At 53.3% G+C, this 27,497-nt stretch overlaps 1 protein-coding gene across 1 annotated transcript; it reads left to right on the forward strand.

Moving 5' to 3' along the window:
• The first annotated feature begins 3,042 nt into the window (after positions 1-3,042).
• SYT12 (synaptotagmin 12) lies at positions 3,043-22,927 on the forward strand. The gene is made up of 6 exons (XM_069066474.1): positions 3,043-4,698; positions 5,648-6,040; positions 14,020-14,235; positions 14,795-14,915; positions 17,844-17,977; positions 19,460-22,927. The coding sequence occupies exons 2-6, from the start codon at positions 5,654-5,656 to the stop codon at positions 19,631-19,633; spliced, it is 1,032 nt and encodes a 343-aa protein (XP_068922575.1). The 5' UTR covers positions 3,043-4,698; positions 5,648-5,653; the 3' UTR covers positions 19,634-22,927.
• Positions 22,928-27,497: the final 4,570 nt, after the last annotated feature.

Raw genomic sequence — 27,497 nt, forward strand, 5'->3', positions numbered from 1 at the left:
CTGAGACCTTTTCCCCCACGCCTTTGGTATTTCTTCCTTCAGACACCTTGTGAATGGTCTCCCACCACACACACAATTGTGCTGCCTTCAGCACATAGCTCATCCAGGTACATCTGGTGCAGGCTAACTGCTATTTGGGTCTTTAGGCTGTGGTACAATATATTGGTTAAACTTCTACATGAAATGATTGTAATCATGACTTTCTTCTGTCCAGTTTTTGGGTCTTCGATAACTTGTTTGCATAGGTCAGTATTTCTTATATTTTTCTAATCTTTCTTCTTTTTTTTAGTTTGGCACTCATTTTGACTTTTGCTCATCCCAGCTGGCAGTTGATGGTATCCAAACAGCTGATTCAGGAACGACTCCCACATTGGTGTCCAGTTTGTTAAATAGAATCATTTTGGGTAATATTACTTGATGCTCACCATGCCCAGCACCTTCTGATTCTTTTCTTGAAGAAAGAGTTGACAGCGTACACAGGTGAAGCATCTGTGTAGTCCACAAGTCCGATATGGCCCATCTCATTACTTACTCCTCATTCATATGCTCCAACATATTTTTCACTGTCCTCACCCATTCCTACCTTTGCATCGAAGTGAATGAGCATCATATTACATTATGACCATTTAATTTGGAGGGGCCCATTGAGTTCGGGGTAATTTTTTTTTCCACCTCTTCATCCTCTGTAGTGGATGTTGGTACATCAGTGGCAATTGTTTTTCATGGTGGGCTTCTTGTAAATTCTTATTAGCACTTCCACACAAGATGACTGAGTGTCCCCTGGGTAGACGAATGATATTGTTGGTGACCTCTGCTCAAACCCCATTTGCCAACTTCTTTCTCTGCCTCTCCAAGGAGTATCTGTGAGCCGTCCTTCTGTTTTCATTGCATTTACATCAAGAATGTCAAGATTGATATAATTCAGTCTTACTAATGTGTCAACTTGGTGATCACTGGACAAGGACCTCACGTTTACAGCACCAACACCTAAGTTTGAGTTTACGAATGATTTAACAAACACAATTCTTAGCACTTGGACAAATAGCTCACGTTTACAGCACCAACAGCTAGGTGAAAGTTTATGGGTGGTTGAAAACTTGGGTTTCTTAGTACTTGGACACAGAGTTCACGTTTACAGCACCAACACCTAAGTTAAAGTTTATGGATGGTTGAAAACGTGCAGATCTTCCTTGCATTCGCCATCTTTTTTTTGTTGTTTTTTGTTTACCGCTCATTTGGACATCGTCTCTGTAGACTAAGAAGGGGATGCACAGGGCTGAGGGCCATTCTTCTTTGCTTCCAGATTGCTGTGGCCAAAATTCCATCACCTGGTGGCCAGCCTGCTGGTGATGGGCCTCTCCGCACTTAGCTAGGCCGATCCTCAGAACACAGACTTGGTCTGTTCCCGGGACCGTACTTGAAGTCTTTCCAGCATGGTAGGACCTGCCAGAGCTTCTGCTCGGCTGGCATAGCCTTCAAGAACCCAGGGTCACCTCCACGCCACGATGAGGCACCGGAGTAGGACTTTGTGGAGGAAAGCTCAAATCTATGAGTTTTTAGTGACATGACACGGTGGAAACTGGCACCACTGACCTTAGAATTGGTGAACTTAGAGTCATGGAACCTGAGTTCAAATCCTGACTCTAACACTCAAGGCCCCTGCAGTTTGCCTCGGGCAAATCACCTATGTTGCTTCATCTCTAAAATGAGGGTATTGGACTAGGTGGCCTCTAGGATCCTTTCTGCCTCTAAATCTATAATCCTGGGGGGTGATGTGGTCTCAGGTTGCTTTGCTTTTTTTAGATGACCATTATCACCTGATTCATGGGAAGCTTGCAGACCACTAAAACCTTCAGATCTTCTTCTGCTCTTAGGCCTGCCCCACCTTGTACTTGTGAAGGAATTCTATTGAATGGAGATGTAACTCTGGCTTCCTCTTAGAATTGGCCCAACTTTTGAAGCTGTTGAGATACTTCTTGATCCATCCAAAGTGTTGACAATGCTTCTGCTTTTTGCTGAATATTCTATACTTTATGATGCTATAACCCTAAATCCAATGAAAGTGTTGAATAGCCAGGGTCAAACACAGAGCCCTGGGGGGCTCAGTGCACTAATGACTACTATTCTCTGAGTCCAGACAGCCAGCCACTTTGGATCCTCATAATGGTACTGCTAACTAGCCTACACATCTCCAACTCGTCTGTAGAAATCAATTGGGGAAGCCACTTAACCTTCTCAGCCTCAGTATTCCCATATGTAAAACACTAGAGCTACAGTGTTGCATGGTCTAGTAACACTGTCGACATCGGGGATGAGATTCTGCTAGCTCTCAAGCCTTCTTTCTCCAAGTCACGTGGGCTCTTGGCGGCTGCTGACGGCTCTTTGAGATATTCACTGCCTCCTTTAGTCTTTGTTCCAGAATTACAACAGAAATTCAAGCCAGCCTCCAAGACTTGGAGCTTGTAAACTTGACCCTTTCCTCTTTTGACAACAGGGGTAGGAGTTGCCTTTTATGTTCTGCAGCCCTTTCCTAGTCACCTTCTCTGGGCTGGAAAGGAATTCAGAGGCACCAAGGCCAACCCTTACAAGAATCCCGTCCACAACATCACTACTTAGGGGCCATCAGTCTCTTCTTAAAGACCTCGATGAGGAAGAGCTCATTCCATCCCCAGGCAACCCCCATTCCAATTTTGGAGCATTTTGTTTCAGCCTCTTGGCAACTTCCCTGACTCCACTCCTATTCCTGCCCTCCCTTCAGATGCTTGAAGACCCAAGTCTTTTCTTATTCAAGCTGTTCCTTCCACCAGCTCTCATGGTATCTGCTCAATTGGAATGCATCAAATGTGGCATGACCTTGAGACCTCATTCCAACTTTGTCAGCCTCCTTGAACCCACTCCCTGAGATGAGATTTGAGCAGGTGAGACTCCTGGAAGTTCTGTTTCTCCAAACACATTCTGTCATCTTGCAGAGACCAGACTTATCAACAACCTCTTCTGCCAGATGTTTCAGTACCTGTAGGCTGGGATACCTGACCTCAGAAAGGACCACACTCGGTCCCATCTAATTCCACGTCTCTCCTCTGTGTCCCTTCCTCTCCACTCACATAACCGCCGTCATCAGGCTGTCATCACCTTTCACCTGTGCTCTCACCACTACCTCCCAATTGGCTTCCCTGTCTCCAGCTCCCTGCTCCAATTCATCCTTTCCCCAGCTGCCAAAATGAATTTTCTTTAGAGTTGGTTGGCAGAGACCACCCTCTTACTCAGTAAACTCCCATGGCTCCCTATGGCCTCCAGAAGCTCTTCAAACCTGGCCCTTTTGGCCTTTCTAGTTTTCTTCCTCAATGTTCCCCTCCACACACCTGACTTGGCTATTTCCCACCTTTGTGTCTTTGCCTTGGCTCTCCCCCATCATGCCTCACTTTTGGAGTCTCAACTCAAGCATTCACTTCTCCATGAAGCCTTTCCTGGGCCCTTGGAGCTGTCAGAGCACCCCCACCTCTACAAGCTTGAATTTATTGGGTACATATTTATGCATGTACGGAAACTCCCTGAGGCAGGGCCTGTTTCACTCTTGTCACGCTAATGCCAGCCAGCACTGGGCACAGGGCTTGTCACTGAGTAGGTCCTTCACAAATGCTTACTGATTAGCCAAAGCAGTAAGCTGCTTTCTTATCTCAGGTTTCCCTTCCCTCTAGCTGAGGCTGGTGTCTATGTCTTCCTCCTTACCTCTGTCCTTGGCCTTAGCTCATTCTGAGACTTGGCCCTCTTGGGGCGTTGATAACAAGGACAGGTCCCGGTTTGGTATTCTGTGCCTCTATGGGGGTCTCTCTCCTCTGGGTCAGAATCCTTCCCATGGGATCTTCAGGATATCATTCTTAAGCTTCTGGTCCCTTCTGAGAGCTCCCCAGCATTCCTCTGAACTCTCTGAAATCTGCTCCTGCCAACCACCTTGGTTCTGCCCTGGCACTGCCCTGAGAAGCTTCAGCTGGGGGCTTTTCAGACAGGTCTAGTGGACGCTTGTCCAGCCATGTCCATGTTTAGGCTCAAAATTTTCCCAACTCTCATCTCCTCTGTGGAACCTCACTGTGCCCAAAGGGTGCTCCCATGCCCAACTTGTCCCCAGGAGGCTGGGACCTCCAATTCTTGGTAGGCTAGGATCGGGATAATGATGTCTGATTCACGGGGACATTGTTTTTATGTCCTTGTCAAATCTTTAAAATATGAGATTGTCTTTCTTCATCTAATTCTCACCTTCCACTGTTCCACCAGCTGCAAGGAAGAAGGCACAGAAGGGCAATAAGGTTGGTGAAGTAGGGGGAGATCAAATTTTGATGTGGCTCAGAGGCTTAGGCAGGGCTCCTGTTCTGGGGGGCTCCTAAAACATCTGCGTGCATGGATGTGTACCCCCATTAGAATGTGAGCTTGGACCATGTGATTAACATTTTCTGATGGACAGGCTCCCCAGGATTCTACTAACAGCTACTGCCTGGTTCTTTCCCAGTTATTAAGAGTCCTCCTGGCTGGGAGATTGGCATCTACGTCACTGGGGCCCTTGCCTTGCTGGGGGTCGCTGCTGTGAACCTGTGGAAGCTTTGTAAATCGGGCAGCTTCCCCATCCCATCTCCATTCCCAAACTACGACTACCGGTACCTGCAGAAGAAGTACGGTGTGACCTATTCGGAAGTCAGGCAAAAGGTGAGAGGGGACTGCCTCCTTGGGGATGGGGAGAGGCCTGGAGAGGCCCAGCCTTCAGAGCTGTATCAAGGGCAGTCCCACCTTCTGAGAGAGTGGGCACTCACATTCATGGCAGGCCTCTCACCCCTAAATCTCTCTGCCCTAAACCTAAGGTGGCACCATTAGCTCCTACTTTGACCACAAAGATGAATTTGATGTGGATCATTCCATGCCAGGAGCCCCTCAGAGGCCGGCAGCCAGTTCAGGAGCCTCAGCCTTCCAGGAGCAGCTGCTTGCCTTGGTCTCTCCCCACTCCACCCACAGGCTCCCATTCAGCTGCCAAAGCTCAGCTGGAGCCCCAGCATTTCCCTGCAGTCTTCAAGATCCAGCAGCAGCTTCTGCCACAGCCTGGCCCTGATCTAGCTGCCAGTCTTTCTCTTCCTTTTTCCTTCCCTTTCTTGCCATCTGTGTACCCTGTGATCCCAAGTGCCTGCCTGTGGCTCTCCCAATAGGACCCCCTCCATCTCCCGCTCCCCAGCTCTGGGATGCTCTCTCTCTCCACCTCACCTCTGGGCGTCCATGGCTACTTTCAGACCCAGTTCAAACAGGGCCTTGTGCAGGAGGCCCCTCCCTCTAAGGCTGTCTGGGATGGGTCTACTTGCTGCTCCTTCATAAGAATGGAAGCTCCTTGAGGGCAGGGACTGCTTTTTTCCTCAGCACTTCAAAAAGAACAGTATCTGGCACACAATAAATGCTTGATGACTGACTCTGAACTGTGGTCCAGTCGCCCTGTGACCCCCACTCCCAGGGGGCAGGCCCTGTCTCACCTCCCTCCCACCCCATCTCATTTCCTCCAGGGCCTAGCACAGGAAGTGCTTAATAAGTGCCTGCCTGCCAGACTGAACTGGGCTCTGTTTCCTTCCGTCTTCTTCCCTCCCTCTGATGGCTTTCCTTTCCCCTTGGTCCCCAGAGAACAATGGCCTGGAGTAGCCGAAAGACCAGTGAGCGTGGGTCTCCCAGCCGCAAGAGCAGCCTGCGGATGGACGACGCCTTTGAGAGCGTCAGCGAGCTGGGCTCCCTGGAGCTGATGAACCGGGAGACGGAGCTGCCCCCCTACGGGCCCCTCCAAAAGTCCCTGTCTGCAGACTCCCTCAACTCCATCTCCTCTGTCAACAACAACTTTGGCCAGGACTTTGTGCTGGGCCAGGTGGAGGTGAGCGTCCACTACGAGCCCAGTAACCGGATGCTGCGGGTGCTCGTGCTCCAGGGCAAGGACCTGCTGGAGAAGGAGGACCCTGCCTTCGACTCCTGCTTCCTGCGTGTCAGCCTGGTGCCCGAGGAGCAGATCGTGGGCATCTCCCGGGTGAGTCTGTCTTCTTGGCATGAGGCAAGAAGCCTCGGGGGCTCCTGGGAAGGCCAGTACGGGGCAGCAGGGAGAGCCCTGGGTTCGAGTGCTAGGCCTTCTACTTAGCAGTGACCCTGCTCTGAGCCTGTGTCCTCCTCAGTAAAATGGGAACAATCACAATACTTGTACAACCTACCTCATGTGGTTGATGGTGCCCAGGTTGGACGGGCATGGATGGATTGCAATCGGCATCACTGAAGAGAACCCACACACTAGGACATGTCCACTGCAGGAGTGGCCCCTCACAGGGTTTTGGTGAGGGTCCAGTGAAAGAGCCTCTTGCCCACCTGAAAGTTCCAGAGAAATGTCAGCTCTGGTCAGGATGGCCTGGGAGCCCAGGAGGCATCAGTGGATGGACACCTGCATCTTTGAATAGACTTAGAGACATAGATGGGCTGGGATGGGAAGGCCTTCAGAACACAGAATGTCAGGGCTGGGAGGGCCCTGAGGACATAGAAAGTCACCTTAGAACACGGAATGTCAGCTCTGGGAGGGACCTTAGAGCATAGAATGTCAAGGACCATAGAACATATAGTGTTACCTTAGCATAATGAGTGTCAGAGGTGGGAGGGACCTTAGAACAGAGAAAGTTACCTTAGAACATATCATGTCAGGCTTGGGAGGGGCCTTAGAACACAGAATGTCAGGGTTTGGAGGGCTCTTAGAATACAGACTTTCAGGACTGGGATGGACCCTAGAACTCAGAATGTCAGGTCTGAGATGGACCCTAGAACACAATGTCAGGGCTGGGAGGGCCCTTAGAACATAGAATGTCACCTTCAAACACAGAGGTGGAAGGGACCTTAGAACACAGAATATCAGGTCTGGAATTGACCCTAGAACACAGAATGTCAGGTCTGGGAGAGACCTCAGAACATATAGTTTTACCCTAGCATATAGAGTGTCAGAACTGGGAGGGACCTTAGAACATAACGTCAAGGAACAGAGAATGCCACCTTAGAATGCAGAATGTCAGGTCTGGGATGGACCCTAGAACACAATGTCAGGGCCGGGAGGGACCTTAGAACGCAGAATGTCAGGTCTGGGATGGACCCTAGAACACAATGTCAGGGCCGGGAGGGACCTTAGAACGCAGAATGTCAGGTCTGGGATGGACCCTAGAACACAATGTCAGGGCCGGGAGGGACCTTAGAACACAGAATGTCAGAGCCGGGAGGGACCTTAGAACACAAGACTATAGGCTGCCAAGATCTGGGAAGTGTGTGAGGACAGACTCTAGAATATCAGAATGGAAGGAGGCTAGAGCAGATCATCTGACCCGACCCACTTGTTCTCTGGAGGAAAAAGCCAAGATCCTGAAAGGGAAAAGAAGTTTGTCTAGGTGGAGATGGGGGTGTAGGCAGGTACCCCAAGGGATGGATTGGATGCCAAAAGAGCCGAGGGCAAGGAAGACTTCCCACTGCAGCTGCCATTTTGCCTGTGGAGGGTACTGACCCACCTCCCTCCTCCTGGGCTCACATCCATAGGTGGGCAGTACCCACCTGAGGTGTCCCTAGGGGCAAGACTTCAGGCCCCCCCCCACCGCCAGGTCCCACAGGAAGGACCAGACCTCCCCTGACCCTTTCACTCCTGGTCACTCCTCTCCTTGTGCTTGGTTTGGTACCAATTCAAAAGATAGCTTCTGTAGGTCTGTGGGGCTTTGATCCAGGCCTGAGAAGCTCCTCAGGAGGGAGCTGGCATTGGCCTTGGCGGGCAGCTGGCAGCCCCAGGGAGTGCATGTAGTCGGCATCCTCCTCTGCTGCTTGGTCCAGGCCCTAGGGATGGAGAGCAGAGAGAGGCACAGGGCAGGCATTACTATTCAGAGGCCACTTGTTCAAAGTGACCCAGCCCTTGGGACTAGAAACCCGACCTCCTAAGGACCCTCAACGAGCCTTTAGCAGCGACTGTGGCTGGGGGCCCAGGACTGGGTGAGGGCTGTGGGAAGAAAGGGCAAAGGAAGCTTTCCTCCCTCCAGAGGACTCACTGGCTACCTGAGGAGAGAGATCACACTCAAAACAGTAAGGAAAAGTACAAGGCAGCTTAAAATTAATGCCTGCCTAATTATGAAGTTCCCATTTCTGTGGCAAAGCTCTGTGTAGACATCATCATACTTTCTCCCCATTTCACAGATGAGGCACATGAGGCTTCAGGAGGCAGAGACTCACTAGCTAGAACCAAAGAGAATTGGAGCATGGGGGGAGTAACTAGCCCAGGGCCACAAAGCCCGTTCTCCTGGTGCCCAGCCCCACTCTCCCGAACCAGAGCAGCTTTCAGCCCACCTACTTGGGCTCCCTTCAGGACCCAAGACCTGCTAGGCTCCTTCTGGCCTTCTCCCATCTCCACACAGCTTCAGTCACTGGTGCCCACGCCTACAACATGCAGTACCCACCTCTGGCTTGGCTGACATCCTTTCCATCTTTTCACACTCAGCTCAGGTGCTCCCTCCCCAAGAGGAGAGCCCTCTGGGCATCCCTCAGGCCTCTTGCTTTGGTGGTTTCTTTGTCCTGACCACACCTCACTCCCCCACCTGACTGGCAGCTCCCCGAGGACAGGGACTGAGTCTCTTCCCTCTCCCTTCTTGCATCAGCTGACATGCTTCCAAGACCCCCTCTTGCATCTGCCCAGACCCTCTCACCTGGACTAGTGAAACAACCGCTTCCCTGGTGTCCCTGACTCCAGATTTTCCCATTCCCATTCCAGCCTCCCTACCTATAGCTGCCATGTCGGCCCTCCCAGAATACCATCTAAGGAGGCCACACCTCTGCCAATGGCCTCCCTGGCATATCAATGTCCCACAGTGCGGCACTACCCACCTCTCCGGTCTTCTTTGGTACTGACCCCTCTGATGGAGCCCCCTGGTCAGCTAGCTGCTCCTCACACACAATGCCCTATCCCATCCTCCTCTCCAGTGCCCAGGAGCATCTCTGGCTGCCTGTAGGCCAGGGCCCTTTGGACACCATGCAGGTACTCTGCCTCTCCAAATTACCCACAGTTACTTCTCTTTGTATACATTACAGAGGGTAAGGTCCTCGAGGGCAGAGCCTATCCCCTGTGTATGGCACAGGACCCAGCACACAGTAGGAGCTTAAATACTGTTTGTTGAACTGACTCAACAAACGTTTATTAAGAACCTATTACACAGGCTGACCGTTGGGTTCAGCCCTGAAAGATGTTAAAATATGAGAACCAACAGGGGATGCAGGAGGGGGTGCCACAGAGTGCTGGGCTTAGAGCCAGGAAGCCATGAGTTCAAATCCAGCCTCAGACAGTGACTAGTGGTGTGACCCTGAGAAAGTCACATTGCCTTAGTTTCCCCAACTATAAGATGTTGGTGTTGTGAAGATGAGATAGTATTTATAAAGCTCCTAGCACACTGCCTGGCCCATGGCACCATATAAATGCTAGATATTATTATAAGAAAGTGGGATTACAAATTGAATATGGTCAGGACCAAGGAGAGGTCATGACAAAGTGCTCTGAGTGAGAAATCTGAGGGCAGGCTCACTTGGAGCTCTGGGAACATCATGGGAAGAGGGTGAAATATGACCGAGGGGCCCAGGCACAGGCCACCCCAGGCTTCTACAAGGGGAAGAGAACAGTCCAACCACTTGAAGACCATCATTCTTAGGACTGGGAGGAAGCTGAGGCCTCAGAGAAGTTAGGGGACTGGCCAGTGGTCACCCTGCTCAGCATTAAATAGGAGAAAACCAGGGTTTGGGTTCCTGGCCAAATGCTGGAACATTTGCTGAATCATGAGACTATGAGCTTCCTGAGGGCAGGGGCTGTAACATTCCTAGCCCTTGGCAGAGTGCCTGGAATGCAGAAAGTGCTTGATACATGCTTTCTCACGTGGGCACCAATCAGCACTGCCAGACACCAGCGTGGCATCAGCAAGTGGAGCTCAAGGCACACTCCCCCATTTCATTTCAAAGTTATCTAGACGCTTAGACTAGGGCAACGCTGCAGGGACAGTTCACCCAGATTTCAAGTCTCTGATGCTCTTCTGGCAGACAGGAAAGGAGGGGAGGATAGTGCAGCTGGGGTGGAGCTGGGAGGTGTTTGGGAATGGCAATGAAAGAGGGCCTCAGGGTGAAATGAGGTGTTTGGACTGGGGGGAGGCCTCCAAGGTCCTTTCCAGCTCTCCAGCCAGGATCCTGTGACTGTGAACAGGTCCCTAGAGGCTAGTCTGTTGAACAATGTATTGCTTAGACTCTAAACGGCAGGCTTGTCCAAAGCTGGAAGGGTAGGCTGACAAACAAAGCCAGCCAAGATCCTAGAAGGCGCTGGTGGTTGGGGGGGGGGGGGGGGGGAGGAAGAGGAGGCCCAGGAAGTTCCTTGATCTTGGGTGAGCCAAGGGAGAAGCAGCATGGGACACAGGGACTGGGACACTTGGCCTCCAGTGCCAGCTCCAGCCTTTCCTGGCCATGTCATGACCAGACTTGAGGCCCTTCCCTTCTCAATTTCCTCAGCTGCTATAGGCAATATGTGCGAATATGTACTTACCGGATGTCTTGCATCTTTCACGGATGGCTTCAATTAAGAAAGGAAGGGGAAGGAGAAGGCTGCTTCTTGTTCACCCACGGAGCTCCATTCCACAGAGAGAGGCTGTAAGGGAGGAAGACTGAGCCACTGAGACACCCAGAGATTCCCACCCTGCAGGGCAAGGCATGGCCTGGGCCAGTTATGCACAATGAATGGGGTCAGGGGCAAGGCGAGGTAAAGCTGGCCTCTTGTGTATGTGTATATTGCTGAGAGGTGCTGGACGACACCAGAACTGGGGACTCCTAGGAGGCAGTATCACTAGAATGAAAGCTCTCTGAGGACAGGGGCTTTGGAGCTCGCCCCCAATTATGCCTGGCACATAGTAGGTGCTCAACCACTTCTGGTTTAGTTGAATTAAATAAAAGTAGAGGGAGGAAACAACAAAGAGAACACTGGGCACGTTTGGAGTTCAGGTAAATGTCTAGGCCCATGGCCACTCCTTGCTACATCTGTTCCTCTGCCTGATCTCAACTCCAAGGAATAAGATGCCCCAGACCAGGTGCCCTGTGCTGCTTCCCCTTCAGACTGTAAGCTCCCAGAGGGCAGGGACTGTCTTTTTATTAGCTGTATGCCCAGTGCTTAGCACAGTGCCTGGCACATTCTGTTGTTGTTGTTGTAGCTAGGTGGCGCTGTGCAGTAGATACAACATGAGACCTGGAGTCAGGAAGACTTCTCCTCTTAGCTGGGTGACCCTGGGCCAGTCACTTCACCCTGTTTGCCTCACTTCCTCATCTATAATACGAGCTGGAGAAGGAAATGGCAAAGCCCTCCAGGATCTTTTCTAAGAAAATCCCCAACACTCAGCACAGTGCCTGGCACATAGTAAGGGCTTAATAATTCATTAAAAGTTCATTGGATTGGAAGATCAATGGAATCAGAAACAGAAGTGATTATGTCACTGGAGTAGACAGTGGACTGCCTGGCCAGAAGAAGGAATTAGATGAGGTATTCAGGGACCAGATAAATATGGGACAGGCAGGCTATAGTTGTGATTGGTCAGTTGATATCATGGGGGAATGGCTGCCATTATCTGGACTTCTGCCCCAAACAGAGAGGCTAACAATTTCATGGTTTGGCTTCATGATAATTTCATTCTTGAAAAGCAGGAAGAACCAACCATGGAATTCTATATCTGATTTGGGAGAAGCAAGTTGCTAGGGTAGAAAGGCTCAGAATAAGCCTTGAGGAAAAATGACTCCTTCCTCCCAATCCAGCGGGTGGGAGAAGACAGGAAAGTGGAGCATGGTTTGACAGGCACACTTGGTTGGGGGACAGGCTCAGAGGAAGGACAGTTAGGGCCCCATGGTCAGCTCTTCACAGGGGAAGTAAGAGCAGGAAGGAGGAAAGATTTTCCTCTCAAGAATGAAACTCTCAAGACAAGAAAATTCTGATGAGAAAGAAAGGGGCGTTGTCTGAAGAGACTGGTGTGGATGTACAAGGTGGGGTTCCCTGAAAATGTCTGAAGAGGGAAGCCAGGGCAGGTGGCAGGGGGTGAGTGTGTAAATGTGGCCCAGGACCATTGGCTCTAGATGAACAGAAGATGGCCAGCAAAGTCCAAACACAAAGGACAATTTGTTAAAGCTCTCTCAGAGAGAAGAGGTTCAACAAAGCTGCAGCTAGAGGAGCCGTGCTTACCAAAATGCTTCTCATTCATTCATTCATTCATTCCATCCTGTCTAAGTCAAACTAGATGAGGCCGAGGAAGCCAAAGGGGATCCTGTGATCTGGGTCGAGACTGAGCTCGGCCTGGATGTCAGCATGTCCCTTGTCCTCATGGGGAGTCCTGGGCAACATCAGTCAGGAGAGTGTCCAGAGGAGGCAGCTGGAATGGGGAAGAGCTAGGCTCAGGGCAGACATCACGTCCACTCTCTGGGCCAACTCCAAGCACCAGAAGAGCTATGATGTGCAGGGAGATTCGTTCAGCTCGGCCCCAGCAGACAAGACTCAAGGCAAAGTGAGGGAAAAGTAGTTCTGGACTTTCACCAAGCTCTAGCTGATACTTAGCATTTCCTTCAATCATTCAAAGACCTTTTTTGGAGAAGGGGTCTCAAGGCTTTGCCAGACAGATGCCCAAGGGGTCCAGAACACAAGAAAGGTAAAGAAGCCCTGGTCTCATCCTTCTAGCAGAGTGGGCTGGCCATCACTGGTCACCATGGTTCCATCTGAAGCTGTCTTGTCCATGGATTGAGACAGTTGGGAGCAGAGAGCAGGAGGGAAGGAGCTGAGAAAGACTGGTTTCCATCCCCTTCCTAGGGGATCACAATAACCACATCGATGTAACACTTTGCAGTTCACCCTATGATTTCTTTGCCACTGCAATGGGGAGAGTAGGTCTGGACATGTTAAAAATGCCAGCAGAAGAACATCCAGATGATTGTTCCTGGCATCCAAGGCCCTCCTAACTTATTTAAGGTCACTACCATCCATCCATCCAGCGACCTGTTTGCCACCTTGTACTCAACCCTGACTTCCCTTTCCCTGACCCTTCCTATCCAATCAGTCAGTCTGCCCTCCACATCACTTGCCTAGCTTCTTCTCTCCATTCCCGTCACAGTCACTCTGGTTTTCTCTGAACTTTGAAGCCCCCAGGCTCTAGCACAGAGCTCTGCACACCCCTCCCAGCTTCTTCTGGGTGGCTGGCATTACTAGGATGAAAGGTACTAATGAAAGAGACTTATTAAAAGGAGGGAGCAGAGGCTTGAAGCTCCGAAGGGACCTTGTTTTTTCGCAGGTCAGGTCAGTCACCGAGCCTTTATGAAGCACCTACTATGTGCCCAGTTAAGGGCTGGATCTGACCTGAGCAAGATCATTCAATCTAACTTTCATTTTATAGACAGGAAACTGAGCTTAGGGAGAAGAGATCTGCCCAGTGGATTGTCTCCCAATTCCCCTCACCTCTTCTCAGACAAGCTGCCCTTCCCATGGCCACTGATCCCCTTCCTATTAGAATGTAAGGTCCTCAGTCAGGGTAGTTTTGCTTATGTATTGGTATTCCTTCATTCTTTCTCATTAAGTACTAGGGCAACTCCCAAACCAGACCCTTGGCCTTCAAATATAGGGCGTCTGCTTCTCTTGGGAGAGCGGGTCTCTACCCATCTGAGAGGCAGCATGGTGTAAGCCGGTCCCTTCAGTGTCCTGGGTCCCATGTCCTCCTGTATGAGGAGGGGGTGGGACTGGACCTCCACCCTATGATCTGTGCTCCTATTACCCAGTGAGTATTGGGCTTGGAGTCAGGGAGACCTGAGTTCAAATCCTACCTCTGACCCCTAGCAACCTCAAAACCCTACTCAAGTCTTGGTTTCTTCATCTGTAAAATGGGACTCCCGGGGCTATAGTTGAGCCTGGGTGTGGAAGGCACAAGCACTCATTGCTGCTTCCTTCCTGCCTCTCTGCAGATCCAGCGAACTGCATATTCCATTTTCTTTGACGAGAAGTTTGTCATCACCGTGGATCCCTCCGTCCTGGAGGAAAGCAGCCTGCGCTTTTCTGTCTATGGCATTGATGATGATGACCGCAACGTCATGACCGGCGTGGTCGACCTGAAGCTGTCTGTGCTGGAGCTGCCCCACCAGCCCTTCTGCGGATGGCTCTATCTGCAGGATGTGAACAAGGTGAGGGACTGTGGGCAGGTGGGTGGGCAGGGCAGGCCTGTGGCCGGGGGATGGCAACGCAACACTGGAAGGGCTGAGAGCCCAAGTGCACAAAGCTCCTGAACTTCATGACTCTGGGCAAGCTAAATCACCTCGCTGATTCAGTTTCCTCATCAGTAAACTGGGGATAAGTGCACCCACTTCCCAGGGCTGTTGTAAGGATCCAAGGTGCTTTGAAAACCTCTATCAATCCCAGCTATTCCTACCTACTCCATAAAAGCATGCTCTTCCTCTAAAGACCACATCACTGGCAATCTCCAAAAGCAATCAAATTGCATTTCTTTAAGAATGCACTGTGTCTGAAATGTCCATTCGTTCATTCAGACAGGTTTTCCTTGCCCTCATCTGAGCTGGGGAGGAAGCTGTGCCCTGGCTAGATGCGTCAGCCTCTGTGGGGCCCACACCACAGAGGTGGTCAGGGGTAGGGTCTCCTAGAGGGAGGCCTCCTGCGCTGGGGCTCAAGACTTCCTGTGATTCTCTGGCTTCCCAGGCCCATCAGGGATGCTCTGTGTTTTTCCAGGCCTCGGACTCGGTGGGCGAAATCTTGCTCTCTCTCAGCTACCTGCCCACAGCCGAGCGACTCACTGTGGTTGTAGTGAAGGCCAAGAACCTTGTCTGGACCAACGAAAAGGCAACTGCTGGTGAGTGTTTGGTCTCCACGCCGGGGGAGGGAAGGCAGCTGCCTGTCTGGTCCTAAGGAAGCAGAGGGCTGAGGGACCACCTCCCTGGGTGATGCTCAGAGGGCGGCGCAGGCAGTGGCCAGGCTTGCCTTGGAAAGAGGCTGATGGAGATTTCTCGATTCTGTGCCAGGAGCAGGGTGTGAAGTCTCAGAGTTCACACAGCCTTGAACTTCATCCACCCTGATCAGGCCGGTCTGGCTGACTTGGGCTTCCAAAGGGCTCTTCAGCACCAGGAGGGCCCTGGGGAGTTTCCAGTCCCGGCTCATCCCCGGCAGATGAGTTCCCCTTCCCACAGCCAGAGATTCCTGAGCTTGCGGCCTTCTCGGTCCTCCAGGCCTTCTCCATGCCGCTCCCCTGGAGGCTCTCTGCCCTGCTCACACCGGCCAGCCCAGGGCTTGAGGCGGCCCACGGGGAGAGGGCTGGGCTTGGGTTCAAATCCAGCCTCACGCATCACTTCGCTGTGACCTCCCCCGCTTCTAGCTTCCCCATCTGTAATGGGGGTGAGGGGCTGGGAGGCTCAGGGGACGTGGAGAAGCTGCTTACATCGTTACCGTTAATTACAAAGCAGCCAGCCGCCGCCCCAGCACAGCGGGGGGCCCGGGTGGGCGCCAGGGCTGAGGCTGGACAAGCTTGGGCTGACTGGACGGGGAAACCGAGGCTCCGGGGGGGTCCGCCAGGCGTGCCCTGGGTGGCCGGGGCGGCTAGCAGCAGAGCTGCCTGAGGCCGAGGCGCCCTCCCCCCCACGCTCAGGGGCCGCAGGGAAGCACCTACTCCCCCTCCCAGCTTGCTCTCCGAGCAGCCTACCTGGCCCCAGCCGAGGGAGGGAGGAGGGAGAGCAGGATGCAGCTGGAAGCCATGTGTCTGGCTCTCATTGGCCGGCCGAGAGCCTGGAGACAGCGTCCCAGCCAATAGGAATCGAGGCTGCCTGACAGCCGAGCTGGCTGCGCTCCCCCCACCCCCAGGTATTTCTGCGGAACCTCAGTTCCCCGGAGCCTGCGCTGGTGGGGGCGGGGCGCTCGCTGCTGCCCATCCATCCATCCATCCGTCCGTCCGTCCATTCACCCATCCTCCTGTCCGCCCGTCCATCCGTCCATCCGTCCATCCATCCATCCATCCATTCCCGCAAGGGGCCAGAGCAGGGACAGCCCGGACAGCCAGGGGGCCCCTCCCAGTCCTGCGGGGGGGGGGGGGGGACAGTCCCGCTTCACTCATAGTCTGGGAAGCTTCGGTTCAAATCCAGAATCAGACAGGGCTGCTGGAGGAGCTCCCCCAGTTCGGTCCTTGGCTTCTCCAGGGCGGTTCTCCCCCTGCCAGCTGGCCATCTGCACCTTGCACAGACCCTCTTTGCTCTGCAGCAAGCCTCCCCTGCCTCTAACTCCCTTGTTTGTGCCAAGGGTTCCCTGTTCTTCCAGTCGTCCTCAGGTCCCTGTGTCCCCTCCTTTCTGTCCAGTCAGCCTCCATGTCTGCCCCATTCTACCTCCAGTCCCCACCTGTCCCCCTAGTTCTGGGCTGCAGTGGTCCCTTTGGACCACTGCCTTGCCCTCACTGGCCTCCCATCCAGTCCATCCTCTCCCAGATGCCAAAGTGGCCTTGAAGGCTGGTTCTGTGCTCCCTCCTGCACATTGAAGACCCCCTGTGCAGTCCTGTCTTCCATTCGGGTCCCTTCCATGGGCCATGGGACCCAAATGTCCATCTCCTGCCTCCTTCCCCTGAAAATGCAAACTCCAAGACAAAACAGACTCTGGCTTTGTCTCAGCACTTCCAGACCATGGTGGGATGCCCAGCACTGGACGGGTCTTTACAATGCTTGTCCAGTGGGGCTCTCAGGAGGCTGGAGGTAGGAGGTCCAGAGTGGTCTACACTGGCTGGCCCCTACACTGGCTGCATACAGGATGGGCATTGAGCAGGCTGTGTGGCCTTGGCCAGGTCACTTCCAGAAAGAGAGGGCTGGACTAGGTCAGCCAGGTCTAAGTCAGTTGAGACATAGATCCATATAGGGAGAGAGCTTTCAGGTTTACCAAGCCCTCTGCATAACAGAGAAGGTTTGTACACAAAACACTTCTTTAAGAAAGCTGTTAATTAGGACCCCATTAAATCAGCTTCCTTATCAGCCAATGGAACTCAGTGGACTAGAGACTGCCTCAAGACTATGTGGTGCCCCCCAGCTGGGGGAGGGCAGGATGGAGAATGAATGAATGAGAAGAAGTGGAGGCCTGTCCTGGTTGCCCTTGCAGCCCCTGCTGGGTAGACATGGTTCACATGGTGCCTCCTCCATAGATCGTGAGTCCCTCATGGGCAGGGCCTGGTTTTGCCTGGCCTGGCAGCATCCCCACAGCTCAGCACAGTGCCTGGCGTCTAAGCAATGCTTGTGTACTGACTGACTGAACAATAGCAGCATGGTAATGCTGCTTCCTGAGCCCACAGCAGAAGGCAGAAGGTGAGGGCAGGGGCCAGGTGATACTCCAGCCATGAAAAGCACTGAGGAAGCAGAGACCCTGGGAAATCTGGCTGCTGGGGGCTTGGCTGGAGGGGTTTGGAGCCGCTGCTCCCAGATGGGGAGGCAGGGTAGCAGAATGGGTATGGAGCCAGCCTCATGGCTTCAAATCTTGCCCATAAGACCCCCTGGCCACTGGTGAGGCTAGAAATAGCAGGAAGGGTGCCAGTTAGCACTGCTAGAGGGGGGTTTCAATGCTAGTGAAATCACAAGTCTTAGCCAAGGAAACCTGCTGGAGCCCAAGTGAGAGCAGGGGGTGGAGCATGGGAGTATTTCTGCTAGACTGGTCCTGGGAAGGACCCACCCTCAGACTAAGTGGGGAGCTAGGATCCTGGAGGTGGGGGGAGGTGAGAAGTAGAGTTCTCGCCTGGACTTTCTGCTCCTTCCCCAAACAGATCCCTTTGTCAAGGTGTACCTGCTGCAGGATGGAAGGAAGATAAGTAAGAAGAAAACAGCTGTGAAGAGGGATGATGCCCACCCAGTGTTCAATGAGGCCATGATCTTCTCAGTTCCAGCCATTGTGCTACAGGTAAGGGGGTCAGGGCTGGAAGCACAGGGCCTTGTGGAAAAGCATGCCTAGGGTCCCATTCATCCAACAAACAGACATTCAGTGCCTCCTGGGAGCTGAGCCCTGTGCTAGGGCTGGGGAAGGTACAGAGGCTGGAGGAGATAGATGACTGACTCTCTGCCCTCCTCAAGCTTGCAGTGTAGTAGAAGGGGCAAACACAAGGTAAGTCCATTAGGGGTGAGCAGAAAGAAGTACTGGCTGAGGTCTGAAGAAGGTCCCTAACTACCTGGGGACTCACACAATGGTGATAGCCTCCAAAGGATGTCAGAAGGCTGGCCTCCAGGAAGGTGATTTTGTGGGGATGTGAATTCTGCGGTGTGCCCCCTGGATGTCTGCTCAGGGCCACCCTTACTTGACTAGCTGATGCCCCTTGTGACTGAGGGTGACCATGAGGGAGAGAGCTAGCCCAGGGCAGGTGTAGGTACTGTGGCTAAGGGCCTAGAGTTTCCAGGCTTTTTTCCACCTTCATTTCTGTCCCCTCATGGAAAACTGCCTCCCTGGAGCTCACAGCCCTTATTCCTTCTGTTCCTCTGGTCCCTGAGGAGTCATCAAGGCATGGCCCACTCAGCAGGACACACCCCACCACTGACCAATGTCAGGCACTGAGCACAGTGCAGAGATGGACCTTTCAAGCTGGAGCCCTCAGCTTTCTTGGGGTTCCCTTGGTCCAGACCTCTCTGTTTTGGGTCCAGCCTTCACTGCCAGGGCCGGCCCATTTCCCCATCTCCCCAGTTTGTCTTCCTGGCCCCACTGATGGCGAGGGAGGTAGAGCTCACGCCCATGGGTCAGAGCAGACAGAACAGGCCAGGCTGCACCCCACAGCGTCCTTCTGGACGCTCTTCGCTCCCTGGCCCCTGCTCCTGGGCGCCTCCCACTCAGGCAGGTCTCCTGCAGTCCCCAGGCTCCTGCCGGCTGCCCACACACCTGTAATTCCCTTTCTTGCCACTCGGTCTCTAGGCAACGGGTCCTTCGTCATTATTGGCTGCACCGCCTTGGAGTCCCACAAGGGGGCGCGCTGGTGGCAGCCAGAGGGCCACACAAGTCTCCTAATTCTGCACACACGCATTTGGGGCTGTACCATTTTCCTCCTCCTGCAGGGGACATAGAAATGGAGGTGGAAAAAGAAAGAAAAAGAAAAAAAAATGCACTTCTATAGAGCCCATGTTCCAAAGCCTGCAGAGCCTGGCTGGGGGTGGGAAAAGCCCGACCCTGGCCCAAGGAGGCAGGAGGGCCATCTGCCATCATGGAGAGTAGAGCCACAGTGAGCCCAAGAGGGAACAAAGGAAGAGCTCCTTCTGTCTGGAGGGATGGGTCAGGGATGCTGAGGCCTTGAAGGCCGGGCCCCAAGCCGGCCTGAGAGGGGGAGGGGAGGGGCAGGGCACCTGCCCATCCCTGGGGCTCTGGGCAATAATCCCACCTTCCCCTGTCCCCTCCCCCCACCAGGACCTTTCTCTGCGAGTGACAGTGGCTGAGTGCGGCAGCGACGGCCGGGCCGACAACATCGGCCATGTCATCATTGGCCCACTGGCCAGTGGCATGGGCATCACTCACTGGAACCAGATGCTGGCCACCCTGCGCAAGCCTGTGTCCATGTGGCACCCTGTCCGGCGAAACTAGGGAGTCCCCAGACGCTGCAGCCAGGGGCCATATGCCAGCAGCCCCTGCCTGGGACCCTCTCCCTACCTTGGGTTCCAGCACAGACTCTGCTCTCCCCTTGCTCTTCTCCCCACATTCCCAGCTGCAGGGGAACACGGCTCCACCAGATTATGCCCTTCTCTGCCCTGTGCCTCTCCCCACCCCGCCCCACCTCACCGCAACTAGGACTTATTTGGTTACCACCATTGCTGATTTAAAGAGAAAAAGGAGGTGTCCACTTGCATGGATCAGAGCTGACCTCCCTCTCCCACTAGCCTTGGGCACAAGTCAAGCCCTCAGAAGGTTGGGAGAGGAGGTGCCAAGGCAGAGCTGGATGCCAAGGGCCAGCCCACAGGCAATTTCACTGCAAGCCCCAGATGGGGCTTTTTCTTGGTCTTGGAGCCCACCCAGCTAACCCAAAGGGGAGGAAATGGCAGTCTGGGGTCCCACCTTCTCCTGAATCCCCCTGGATGGATGCTTTCATCTTCATGGGTTCCATGAGGTCCATGCTCGCTCTCTGAGGGCAGGTCCTGCTTCAGCCAGATGTCTGGGCTCTAGAACAGATGGATAAAACCCAAGAATTAGCCTCAATCCCATTTCCATCCTGCTCCAGAAGTTTATAGAGTGCTTTTGCCACCCTGGGACAAAGGACATGCCGGTCATATTATCCCCATTGTACAGATAGGGAAACAGGCTCAGTGATGAGGAGGGTCTTGCCAAGGTTACCTGACAAGAAAATAGGGAACTGAGAATCCTCTGCCTTGTAGCTGGGCCCCTTCATCCAAGGGGAGACCATTTGGATCATCAGGAGCAAGTGCTACTGTGTGCTCAGTACCAGTGTCAAGAGGTGAGGGGAGGCCAAAGATGAAGAGGCTTCTAGGGTGCTCCCAGCTCCAGCTGGAGACACACAGTGTCTGAGATCCCAAAGCACACAAGGAACTGGACAGACTCCAAATGCCAGAAGGATTAAGAGGAGAAAGGTGGGTGTAGACAGAAATGGCCAGCAGAGACTTCCTGGAGGCGGGGGGCCATTTCCCACTTCCCTGCAGGAAGGGCAGATAATCCTGGCCAAGGAGTAGTGGGTTTGTGCAGGGAAGGAATGGGCTGCTCTGTCTGAAAAGTGTGTGTTCTGGGGACTGGCTCTGTGCGTGGTAGGATTTTGGTGGTGTGGACAGGGCCAGTCATGGAGTTAGGAGGGATCTTGGGGGGAAACAGGCCTTTCCCAGCTGAGGACACTAGGCTTTGGGAAGTAGTTCCTGGTAGCTACTTTCTGACCCTAGAAAAGTAAACAATCCCTAAGGAAAGCCAGTTCCAAAAAACACGCTGGACTCTCAGCACCGCGCCCCCCCCCCCTTCTCAAAGTCTTAGAAGCTGATTGAATCAGCCAGACTCTGCCAAAAACCCCAGGTGGGTCATTGTCCAACCGGGGGATCTTGGGTATTGAGCCGCTCCAGAAACTACCTATAAGCACAGTCTTAGGTGTGTATGGTGGACATCAGAGAATACGGAACATTAGGGAGGGACCTCAGAGCAGAGAACATGGGATGTCAGAGTGAGAAGAGTCTGGTGGGATCCAACCTCTTTATTTTACAGAGGACGGGACTGCTGCCCAACCTGAGGCTGGTCCAATCAGATCATCTAATGGAGAGCCCCCAGAAAGAGCAGTTATTTTTACTATTAGCAATTACCAGTAAACTACCCAAAATAGCCACACTATGTGACTCTTTAAAAAAAGTAGAAGCACTGTCCACGACAGATGTTTCAGGATAGCTCCAAGCAGGGGCCAAGAAACCATCCAAATCTTATTAATTCAAGATGCCGGTGATGGAGGCTGATCTTACCTGAGCGGCCCTACTCATATCAGTCAGGCTGGTGAAGGGGCCAGCAGAGGGCAAAAAAAAAGGGAGTTTAAGAAAAGACAATTTCCTAGGTGAGCTTGGGGAAGTGATTTCCTCTTTCTTGGTTTCCAAACTGAGGAATTTAATATTGATGGTCTGGAAGGTCCCTCCCAGAGCTAAAATCTACAACTAAGTCCCTCTGGGATAGTCACTGAACTTTTCCTGATCTGACAAATTGGGGGGCTAGATGAGTTTAGGGACTCTGGAACAGTCCAGCCTCTTGGGGCTCTGGGATCCTTGATCACAGCTCAAGGAGCTAGCTCATTTTTTCCAGGAGGAAACTGAGGCCCAGGTGGTCAAAAGACCTGTCCAGGGTCACCAAGTTGGACAATGGCAGGGCTGGCTACTTTCACTCTCTCCCATGGAAAACCAGAGGGTTGGTCCCTCCCAGCTCCAGACAGTACCATTCTATGGTGGACGATGCTAGAGGGAGGGACCCTAATTTTTTTAGGTGCAGGGAGGAGAGGGCAAATAGGACAAAGAGGGATTCTGCATCTTTAGGAGGAAACAATTTCCAAGCCCCTCAGAAGGCCCCTTTACATTTCTTTGGAGACTGAAATAGGCTGGGCCAGTTCAGGATGCCCAGAGGCTCGAGCACCTCCAGCAGCACAGGGGTTGTTATGCCCACTTTACAGATGAGGCAAAGGGCTTAGAGAGATGATATTGAGGCCCCCAAGGTTATAAATCAAGTAAATGGCAAAGCCTGGACTTGAACCCAGGATCTCCAACTCTAAGACATTCTCCCTGATTGCCCCAGATAGCAAACAACTTTATGTAGGTACTTCCTGAGCTCCTAAGGGAGCTCAGACTGTCCTCAGCTGGGGGGTGATAGGTCAAGGCAGGTGAGGGAGGTGCTCACCCCAGCTGGCTGACTGGTCCTTCTTTTAACAACTACTTCTTGGTAACTCGGTGCTAAGCTCTTTTGCTACTGAAGGACTCCAAATGGTTTGAGCAGCCCTCCAAATGAGCCGCCCAAGAGAAAAGTCCTTGTTTCCCCAGCTTAGGTGCAACTCTGGCATGAAGGAAGCACTTCCTGGCAATGAGAGCAGGGCATCCTTGGCCTGGGCAGCTCAGCTTGGGGCGGTGAGTGTCTCCTGCTGTGTCATTTTAGGGTTCTGTGCCCAGTTCCCCGGAGCCTAACTTCCTGATGCCCTTGGCAGCCCATCGGGGTTTGAGGGAAGGGCTAATGTGTTCCCCCAGTATTTTACCCCAGTGGACAGGAGGGAGCAGCATCTCCTAACCTTCTATTAAGAGCAGAGTGAACCCCTTGTGTTGTTGTTTTTAAATGCATGAAGTGTAACAAATGTGTGTAACAAATGTGCTAAGGTATCAGTGATCTGACTTCCCCTACAAAAAATAAAGCAGCTGGAGAAAATAACGGTCTGGTAGCCCTCTGTGTGTCTGCGACAGCCCCTGTGGACCCAGGGTCTTTGGAAACTTAGCTGGGACAGGACAGGAGATAAAAGACCAGTCAGAAAGATGCAGGGAAGAAGCTACTTTACTTTTTTTTCTTTTTTGGAGAGGGAAGGCTGGGCAATTGGGGTTAAATGACTTGCCCAAGGTCACATGGCTATTAAGTGTTAAGTGACTGAGATCAGATTTGAACTCAGGTCCTCCTGACTTCAGGGCCAGTGCTCTATTCATTGAGCCACCTAGCTGCCCCAAGCTACTTTAAATTAAGGATGGAGGAAAGCAGTAGCCCCTCAGAGTGTCCAAAAGATGAGGGCATGGAAAGTAGGAGGAGGATGGCCCCAACTGGGGAGGAAGGGAATTTTCTCATTCCTCTGGTTGAATCAATCAATGAGCAAACATTTGGTAAATATTTAGGAGGAGCCAAGCCCTAGGGTTACAAAAAGAGGCCAAAGTCCCTGCCCTCAAGGAGCTCACAATCCCAGAACAAGCAAACAGGCACTCCAGTCAAGAGGGGTTAGAGAAGCTGCTAAATGGAGAAGGTAAGATTTTAGCTGAGATTGCAAAGGAAGCCAGAGAGGGCAGTGGTTAGAGTAAAGGAGGGAGATCCTTTTGGCCTGGGGGACAGAATGCCCAGAGCTGGGAGATGGAGGGTCTGGTGGGCCTGGGTCACTGGATTCAAGACTATGTGTGGAGGAATAAGTTACAAAAGAAGGCTAGAAAGGTGGGAGGGCAGGTGAGGAAGGGCTCTGAATGCCAAACAGCATTCTGAGGGCGCTCGGGAGCCATGGGAGGTTAGGAGGAGGGGAATGACATGATCAGAGCTGTGCTTTGGAGGCTGAGTGGAGGCAGCCAGTGCAGTAACTGAGGTGTGAGGTGAGGAGGGCCTACCAGGGGCTGCGACTCACCAAGCACTGCTGCCTCCAGCACCAGTTGGGTACAGGGGGCTCTCAAAGCATTCTCTACTTGACATCTGCCTGGCCATGCTAGAACCCGTCTATCTTCACAGCAATGGGGGGGGGGGGGGAGCCTGGGAGCCTGGGATTTTATTAGGCCCCAGGACTTGTCAAGCCACTTGCTGAAGGCCATCCCGGCAAGTCTGGGGCAGAGACAGGGAGAGAAAACAGTATGCTTCAATCTAAGCTAAGGCTGTCAAAGCTGGTCACTGCACACTGTGGCTGTTACTGTGCGACTTCTGGTTCTGCTCACTTCACTTAGCATCAGTTCATGCAAGTCTTTCCAGGATTTTCTCCAATCGGGGTTCAGTGACTTGCTTAGGGTTGAATAGAGAATGTGCCAAGTGTCTGAGGCCAGATTTGCAGGGCCAGTGCTCCCTCGGTCACCTAGCTCCTCATTTCTTATAGCACAGCAGTATTCCATCACCGTCATCAGGGCTGTGGGGATTGTTCAGCCATTCCCCAACTGATGGGCATCCCCTCCATTTCAATTCTTGGCCACCACAGAAAGAGCTGCTCTAAGTGTTTTTGCACATGGGGGTCCCCTTTGGATGATCTCTTTGGGAGGCAGACCTAGGTCTGGTACTGCTGGATCTAAGGGGAAGCACAGTGTGGTTGCCCTTTGGGTGTCATTCCAGATTGCTCTCCAGGATGGCCGGATCAGTTCACAACTCCGCCAACAATGCCTTAGTGTTCTGAGCTCTTTCTAAGGAGAGACAGAGGATGGTAGTGAGAGGGGAAGGTTTCAAAGATAGGGAAGGCTTGAGCCGGCATGGTGGCAGGAGGGAAGGAGTCCTACAACTGGGGCGGTGGCAGCTGGCTGGCAGAATGGAGACAGCAGTGCTCAGTTTGAAATCAGGATGACTCGCTCCCTTTAATGAGCTCAGATTCTGCCTCAGACACTAGCTGTGACCTTGGGCAAGTCACTTCTCCCTGTCTGCCTCAGCTTCCTCATCTGTAAAATGCGTTGGAGAAGGAAAGGGCAGACCTCTCCAGTATCTGTGCCAAGCAAACCCCAAAGGGGTCACAACTATGCACCAGGCCTGCAGCTGGGGCCTTAACAAGGCCTGGACGGTGTGAGCACGCCCGGAGGCCCTGGGCCAGGGTCCCAAGGCCCACTCCCCAGGGCCCCCCAGGACAAAGCAGCCTTCCTCTGCGTGTGCGGGATGGTCTCTGCTACCGCCCCTTTTCCGCAGAACAAGGGATGGGGACACGCCCATGCGGGAGCCCAGCAGCACAGCGCAGCCCAGAGACGCCGACGCCTGTGCCGGCAGCTGATTGGCTGCAGAGCCTGGGCCAATGGCGTGCGTCACCTGGACTCTGCAGAGAGGCCGGACGCCTTCTTCGCCTAGCAACAGCCAACCGGTTACCAGGGTTACCAGGAGCCCTGGAGGTTTCTAGGCGATTTGCAAAGCCTTTCAATGATCTCATCCATCGGGAGCGGGGACGCGGGAGGCCCGGGAGGTGGGGTGCTGCCCCTGCAGAGCCCGGTGCAGAGAGGTGTCAGAGGGGGCACCGTCTGGGCCCCAGGGTGCCCGGCCTGGGCGGCCTGGGGCGAAGACGCTCCGGCCTTCGAGGCCAGGTTGTACTTGTGCCCCCCTCCCCGCGCCTGGCACGCGGGGCCGTGAAGGCCTCATGGGGCATCACGCCTGGCTGCCGCCCACTTCCCTTCCTCAGGTCCTCCAGGCGGCCGCAGCTCTCCCTGGCCGGCCGATGCCTCTCTTAAGGAGGGCGCTGGGCATCGGATGCCCAGTCCGGCGAGGCATCACAGGCCGCGAGAAGGCCCCGCAAGGTGCCAGGACGGCCCGAGGGCAGACACTGGTCCGAGGCGGAGCGGAGTGCGTGCGGGGCACCTTCCGCACTAGTGGGAGTTCCAGCCTCACCTAACGGGCTGCTCAGGGCAGGTCGGGCTGGAGCCAGCCCGGGGCGTGGGTGCCAGGGGGCTCGGAACAGGGCGGGCTGGGTCCTGACACCCGGGCCCTGGGCAGAGCAGCCATGCCACGCGTGCACCCCACCCCCCAGACTCGGGCGCTGCTCCACTGTGCCCCGGCCCTGGGCGCCCCGCAGTCTGTGCTCTCTCCTCCCGGGCCACTCTTCAGTCGGCAGACACTGGCCAGCCGGCTGTAATCCCAGCCTTCGCCCTGGCTTGCCCCGTGCCTGGAATTCTCTCCGGCCTCATCTCCCCCTCCTGGCTCCCTGGCCAGCTCACACTCCATCTTCTCCAGGAACCCTTCCCTGATTCCCTCTTAATTAATCTCCCATTTATCCCATAGATATCTTGGTTGTGTGTGCGCTGTTGTCTGTCTGGATCACTGACACAGGACCAGGCCCTGTTTCTACTATCTCTGACACCCATGGTGTGACCTTGGGCAAGTCATGTGACCTGTCTGGGCCTCAGTTTCCTTGAGTGTAAAATAGGGGCATTAAATTCAATGACTTTTGAAGTCCCTTCCAGAGCCATATCCAAAGAAAATGAGGACCCAACATTGAGGGGAAAAGACTTGGACAAGGTAACAGCTAATTAGCTGAAAGCATCAGGACTGGAATCTAGATCTTCCAGCCCAGACAGTCTCTTCATCAGGTCCCTCTGAGAACAAAGGAGGAAGCACAGGCCTCTGTTCTATGAACTGCTGGGCCAGCCCAGGTGAGCTGAGCTGCAGCTTAGGGCAGCCAGGAAGCAGAGCAGGTTTTCCCCACTTGGACCCTAGGCCAGTGAAAGGGCCAGCACCCTCCCATCAGCCCCTTACAATGATGGATCACTGTTCAGGCTGGTTGGTTGCTGACCAATTCCTAGCCCTAGAGTACCTTATTAAGGGCTTTCCTCCATGGTATTCTAAGTATTACTATCTCCATTTTACAAAAAAGGAAACTGAGGCTCTGTGAGATGGCCTGTGGTCATGTGTATCTGAGCTGGTCTTCCCCCTGGCCTCCTGTGCCAGCTGCATCAGTATGATAAAGTAGGGCAGGGCATCTGGGGTTTGGCAGAAGCGCTGTCTCCAGGAGGCCCTTAGAAAACGCACCTGACGACTCTTGGGGACTTGGGGACAGCAGGTCTCCTAGCACACTGTCGAAAGTATTATGAGCTGGGCCAACCGCTCTGGAAAGTCATTTGGAATTATGCAATGGGAGAGGATTAAACATCCACACCCTTGGACCCAGAGATCCCAGGGCAGACTTACTGACAGATGTCAGAGGAGGTCAGTCACCAGAAGGGTATCTCAGATACCAAATATTCAGTGGCAGCAAAATGAGATGCCCCCAGACTAGAGAATGGGCAAATGGGTTCTGGCCATGAAGAGACAGAATATCGCTGCACTGTGAGAAACCAAGCCCAGGGAGAATTCTGAGAAGCTCCAGAAGATCTCTCTTAACTAATGGGGCAAACTGGGAAAAAACCGATACATGCACCGAGGACGACAATGATCTAACTGCCTTTCCCTGCAGGGAATGAAATACTGCACAGCTCCTCAGAGGGGGTGGGCATGCTGGCTTTGCCGAGCTGCTTTTTACCCACTTTACAGTCTCTGTTAAAAGGGATGGAGGGCAAGGAGGACGGAGATTTTCAGAAGGGATTGTGATGTA

The sequence above is a fragment of the Petaurus breviceps genome, unplaced genomic scaffold, assembly GCF_028583685.1.
Source record: "Petaurus breviceps papuanus isolate PSGF00001 unplaced genomic scaffold, PetGlider_PUasm1.0 90721, whole genome shotgun sequence".
In the NCBI taxonomy this organism is placed as follows: domain Eukaryota; kingdom Metazoa; phylum Chordata; class Mammalia; order Diprotodontia; family Petauridae; genus Petaurus; species Petaurus breviceps.